We start from the raw sequence: 6,024 nt of genomic DNA on the forward strand, positions 1-6,024 counted from the left end.
AAATTGGCCTCCACAAATCACAACAAAATAAATAATTATTTGCTTAAGTGGTGGCAATGGCACAACATATATAGAAAGAACCCCTAACAGAAAACAGAAGCTTCACTCCTCTTAGCTCTTAAAGAGTTTCCCATGATTTGCTTCTCTGACCTGAAAATACCCAGAAACTCTGAACCTAATAACAATAATTTCATTGTAGCAGCTGCCGATTTATTCCAACAGGGAGTGAATAGAGAGGCTAACTGTCCCTCGCTGTATGTGAACTTAAGCAGAGTACAGTGAGGAGGTGGTGGTGGCGCCACCTTCCTTTTGGTTGCCAAAGATGCGCTGTCTGAAGTCAGAAACCATGTGAGGCAGGCCCTTGCGGAGGGACACAGTGGGCTCCCACCCTAGAAGCCTCTTGGCTTTTGTAATGTCTGGCTTTCTTTTATGTGGATCATCCTCTGTATTAGGCCTGAACTCTATTTTAGCATTTGGATCTATCACCTCTTGAACCACCTGCACAAACAAGGCAGCCAAATCAATCTAATGCTGTAAAGTTGGGATCCTAACTTATGTTCTGTAACCGAGGTGTTACTGATAAATTAACAGTTGTACCTGTGCGAGTTCAAGCATGGTAAATTCACCAGGATTACCCAGATTGAAAGGACCGACAGATTCGCCTTCCATAAGACGAATTAGACCCTCTACCTGTAGATTTTACACATAAAACCAAAAAAAAGTTTCTGTCAGGGCTCATGTTCACCATAAATTATATGTACTGTGAGTATATTATCTAGAGGACATGAAAATCAGAGTCTACCCCGCATCCTTAAACAACCCTTATCCCGGAACAGAGTCTTAATGTTCATGTTAATGTTCAGCTTAAATTTAGCAGAACTGACTTGCTGTCATGCTCCACCACGTCCAGTTATTTTCCTATTTCTATGAATAATGCTCTGATATTATTACAATTTCAACTTGATTGGCAACTCTTTTAGGTGCATTATCTAAAATAGCTGTGAGTTTGTGACCCACAAACAGAAGACACCAACAGGAAGTCGCCATCTTGGCCAAGCATGATTGCATGAACATATTAATGCATTTCAATGCATGAAACAGACTATACAACCTTCACCCTGAAATCTACAATTAATGGCTGCCTTCGTAGTTGACCTCTTCTAAGTAGATTAGCGGGATTATATCAAATATCTCCCAAATTTAGAAAATAGATGTTACTACACTGAGCAAGCAAAGTCACATGCATAATCTAGACAAATATAAAAGCTGACAAAAGGCTTTAATTACCAAGTCTGAAACGTATTGGAAACTCCTGGTTTGCTTGCCGTCCCCATACACTGTCAATGGCTCCTTCCTCAATGCCTGTACAATTTTCAAGTTATGTCAGATTCAATTTTACTTAAGAGGCCAAATGCCAATGTTAGTAAATCAGTAAGAAGAGCTGATAAAACTCACTTGGGCAACGAAATTGCTAACCACACGACCATCATCAATACACATACGTGGTCCATAAGTGTTAAAAATCCTAGCAATCCTCACCTATAAAACAAATTTATAAATTTTATAATACAAGTTTTTCTTCATTTAATAGGAAATGTAGATTTATTAACCTCAATTCCAAGTCCTCTGTGATAGTCCATGGTCAAGGTCTCAGCGGTGCGTTTTCCCTCATCATAGCAGCTCCTTACACCTGCCGACGGATGAGAATATGAAATGACTGTAAGGTCCCACTCACATTCGCATATAAATTTTGTAGGACATACGAAACTTAAAAACAAATGAAGCAGTGCCACTGACCTATGGGATTGACATTGCCCCAGTAGGACTCGGCTTGCGGATGCTGCAGGGGATCACCGTACACCTCGCTCGTGCTAGTTAACAAGAACCGCGCGCCAACTCTCTTCGCCAGTCCCAACATGTTCAGTGTCCCAACCACATTCGTCTTGTGCAACCGCCACGCCAAATCACAATTAAGGACTTCAAAATAACCCCCTCTTAATTACAAAGGCAAATATGAAAAGAAAAAACAAAATTTTTAACATTTTTAATACAGTTTATCGTCAAGTACGGGATTTAATGTTAGCCTGGACGAGATTAACAAAGATATTGTTCTTAAAACGGAAAATTCTTATTGTTGTTTGAGAATTTTCAATGGAAGCAAACGCATTGGAGAAAGAACATAATGCAGATGTGGAAAGGATATGATAGTCTTGACGGGATTGAATTTGTAATGAACGGGCGAGGCAGGGCATGCCAGGTGGTAGATCTGATCAACTTCAAGAAGAATTGGCTCAACCACATCGTGTCTAATCAGCTCAAACCGATGGTTACCAAAATGATGCATCAAGTTATCTTTTCTCCCCGTGAAGAAATTATCAACCACGATCACGTTATCACCTCTCTCCATCAGACGGTCGACCAGGTGGCTGCCCACGAACCCGGCTCCACCAGTGACCAGAATCCTCAAGCTTTTTCTTTTCAGGCCTAAAGGCACTTTGCCACCCGCATTGATGCGGCCAAACAACTTTTCCTCTTGGCGAGTCTCGTAGAGGACCCGGCGACGAGTCAGGTGAGTCGAGTGGGATTGAAAACCCGGGTCGATTATTTGATGGTGATGCGACGGTGGCGGACGTGATATAGGAAATCGGTTGAAAAAGAGAGCTGAGATGGAAATTCCAACGAAGAGAAAAATGAGTCGCTGAGAACGAAGCATGTAGTGAACTGGGTTTGTAAATCTTTTACGAGATTTTGAACGCTTTGGTGAATCAAGAAATGGATGTTCTGCTTGGTCCGTTTGGGTTCCATGGATCAAACCATGAGAATCCATTAGAACTGTACGTGAAGAAATTTTCTTTCTGTGAAAGGTTTTTGTAGTAAACGATTTGAACGAATTTTCGTGAGTGTGAAGAAGAAGAAGGTTGTGTGGAAAGAGAGAGCATTAGTCTAGTTTTAAGTTTGTAGCAGTGGAATACATGCACGAAATTTCGGCGCATAATCTCAGTGAAAAGTCCGTGGTTGGTGGTGCTCGTTTGGTTTGGCATTTATGATGCCAATTTATAAGCTACTGGCTCACCCAAAGTAAAACAACAGTTTCTTTTTACGTAAACTTTGTATCTAATTATGCTGCTTCATGTGTGAGCTTGCGTTTTCAGTGTGCTCTGGACATGCACTTCTTCACTTCCATATATATATATATTCTCATGACTTTTTTTCCTTTTATCTATTTATTTTTTACAACGGTCCAGGCGAACTCATCGTACGTCTCAACTAATCTTTTGGGATTCAGAAACAACTATTAGCAACTGAGTAGAGACTCGAATTCTGAACCTCTTGAGTAATATATTCAAAAGTCTATACCGAATCCCTATAACAAAGACTATTTATTTTACTTTTCTTTTATGGGATTAAAATTTTAAAAATTGGGCCAGAACTTTATCATTAAGGGATTTTTTTGTAACATATAGCATAATAATTGTTACATTTAATAATTAATAATCAGTTATATTTCAAAAACAAATTGACGTTGTTTAATACAAATGTGAATTAAATTTATAAACATCATAAAGTAATAGGAAACTGCAGTTTGTGAAGGTCAAATTGGGGCGGAAAGGAAGGTGAAAAAGACGGAGTTGATGGAAGAATGAGATTGCTTGGACCGTCAAGACTCTTGGCGGACCCAGCCCCTTGGNTAATCAGTTATATTTCAAAAACAAATTGACGTTGTTTAATACAAATGTGAATTAAATTTAGAAACATCATAAAGTAATAGGAAACTGCAGTTTGTGAAGGTCAAATTGGGGCGGAAAGGAAGGTGAAAAAGATGGAGTTGACGGAAGAATGAGATTGCTTGGACCGCCAAGAGTGGCACTGATAATGCATATAAAAGAGAATGGTCAATGAAAATGAAACTATAGAGTCGGTTAGAATTGGGAACCGACTGAAACTGTATTTGTTTTTGAAGCAAAGGCAAAGTACCAACGTGCTCGTTAGTTTCATACATGGAAATCGCTTCAAGAGAAAATCATCAATAATTTTAAACCATTGCACATGTACATATCTTAATTAATTCTGAATCTTGTAGTATAACTCAAATGTTTTAATAACCAACCTACTTGGGGTGAAACCCGAAAAAGTTCGCGATTGACAGGTTGAACCGATGTTCAAACTCAAAGGTATGAAATTAAACAAAAATACCCCTAAAATTTCTATAAGTTCTTACAAATTTGAAATCTTTGTAAAAACACCGCAAACACCACTGTCAACGTCAACAACCCAAGCTAAATAGGGTCTGTTTCTGACAATGACAACACTTCTCATCACCACAAAAATACTCTCCTCAACCTCCTGACCAAAACTCATCTTACCCCTCCCCTATTCACTCCGCCAATCACCAACAATAGACAGCTGTTTTGACCGATTGATTTTTGCCTTTTCTAGCCGATTCACTCATAGAAAATCACTCACTTCACCACCTTTAGACCCACCAACACTCTCTCTCTAAAAACCCCAACATAATTATCGTCGTATGCTCACCGATCGCTATCCATAATTCTAAGGTTTAGGGTGAATAATTAAAAGTGATAACCCACCAACAAAAGCCCGTCGACAAAAGCCCCCCCAAAGTCCCAATTCAACTGGCCAGGTAAAACTTTTACAATTGATATGGTTGTGTAATATGGCTTTTAAGTTAATTTTTTTTTTTATAATTAATTAAAAATAGGTCTCTCTGATACAAAATTAACCTAAAAACAAAAATACATTATGATATTCTAACCCATTGACAAATAACAGCTCTTTNAGAGTTAATTTCATAGAGAAAGTTAAGTCGTAAAAATTGCAAAGATTTTAAATATCTTAAATGTAAGAGCATATCCAATGATACTCTTTATTTTAAAGAGCATCTTTCATAAAACCGATCGGTTCGGTTCCAGGTAGACCTGGCAAACGGGCGGGTATGGTCCGGGTAGCAACGGGTCACGGGTGAAAAATTCTCGCGGGTCGACATTTTCATGATCCGTACCCGCCCGTGCGGGCACGGGTCACCCGCGGGTCACCCGTGAAAATGGAAGCAGCTTTTTATATTTTTCATATTTTTTAAGATATTTTGCACTTTGCCTACTTTTAGAAGCTTGGAAATGGAAAGAAATTTGAAGTTTAAGTTAAAGGTCCTGCCCACCCACTCACCCAGTAACAGTTATGAAAACAAATATTCAACTACAAAATGTTTAAAGGTCCTGCCTAGTGCCCACCCACTCACCCAGTAACAGTTACGAAAACAAATATTCAACTACAAAATGTTTAAAGGTCCTGCCCACCTGCCGTGCTGGTGCTGCCGTGAGAGGAGACTGCTGCTGCCGTGCTGGTGTTGCCGTGAGTGAGATCTGCTGCTGCCGTGACCTGCTGCCGCTGCCATGACCTGCTGGTGCTGCCGTGAGAGGAGACTGCTGCTACCGTGCTGGTGCTGCTGTGAGTGAGACTTGCTGCTGCCGTGACCTGCTGCTACTGTCGTGACTTGCTGCCGCTGCCGTGACCTGCTGCTGCCATTAGAGAAGTCAAAGAATGAGGGAGATTGGAGCTGCTGTGAGAGGACTGGAGCAGTGGAGGCTGTGGAGCTACTGTGGAAGAGAATGGCTGCTGCGTTTTTTTTTCTTTTCTCTGATAAGTTTTGCTATTTTGGTTTAGATTAGGGTTTGAGTTGAGACTTGAGACTTGAGAGTGAGACTGTGAGAGGACGAGACGAGTCATTCAGCAGTTTTTTTTTTTTTTTTTTAATTTTGAATTTGCGGGTCTGTGGGTACCCGCGGGTAGTACCCGGTCCACCCGTAAAAGTCACGGGCGGGCCGGGTACGGGTTAATTTTTCACGGGTCGAGATATGTATTACCCGTACCCGTACCCGCCCGTTGGGTACGGGTACCCGTTGACCCGCTTGTACGCCCGCCCGTTTGCCAGGTCTAGTTCCAGGTACCCTGGATAATTATCATTGGTCCTTGTAACTTTGCAAAATGACACACAAAAAAAAAAAC

At 40.6% G+C, this 6,024-nt stretch overlaps 1 protein-coding gene across 1 annotated transcript; it reads right to left on the reverse strand.

Annotated features, from left to right (window-relative positions):
• Positions 1–261: 261 nt before the first annotated feature.
• On the reverse strand, positions 262–3,118 carry LOC116135591 (UDP-glucuronic acid decarboxylase 4-like). The gene is made up of 7 exons (XM_031421309.1): positions 2,204–3,118; positions 1,798–1,945; positions 1,611–1,690; positions 1,456–1,539; positions 1,288–1,362; positions 598–690; positions 262–498 (listed from the first exon to the last, which is right to left on the reverse strand). Exons 1-7 carry the CDS (start codon positions 2,825–2,827, stop codon positions 265–267), a joined length of 1,338 nt encoding a protein of 445 aa, XP_031277169.1. The 5' UTR covers positions 2,828–3,118; the 3' UTR covers positions 262–264.
• Between the last annotated feature and the right edge of the window lie 2,906 nt (positions 3,119–6,024).

Source organism: Pistacia vera, unplaced genomic scaffold, assembly GCF_008641045.1.
Source record: "Pistacia vera cultivar Batoury unplaced genomic scaffold, PisVer_v2 Contig301, whole genome shotgun sequence".
NCBI lineage: Eukaryota > Viridiplantae > Streptophyta > Magnoliopsida > Sapindales > Anacardiaceae > Pistacia > Pistacia vera.

Coding starts and splice junctions, on each gene's coding strand:
- LOC116135591 (XM_031421309.1), bottom strand. CDS start 2,827: ATGGATTCTCATGGTTTGATCCATGGAACCCAAACGGACCAAGCAGAA. Junction 1,691..1,797: donor GGGCAATGTCAATCCCATAG/GTCAGTGGCACT, acceptor ATCCGTCGGCAG/GTGTAAGGAGCTGCTATGAT. Junction 1,363..1,455: donor TTAGCAATTTCGTTGCCCAA/GTGAGTTTTATC, acceptor AAAATTGTACAG/GCATTGAGGAAGGAGCCATT.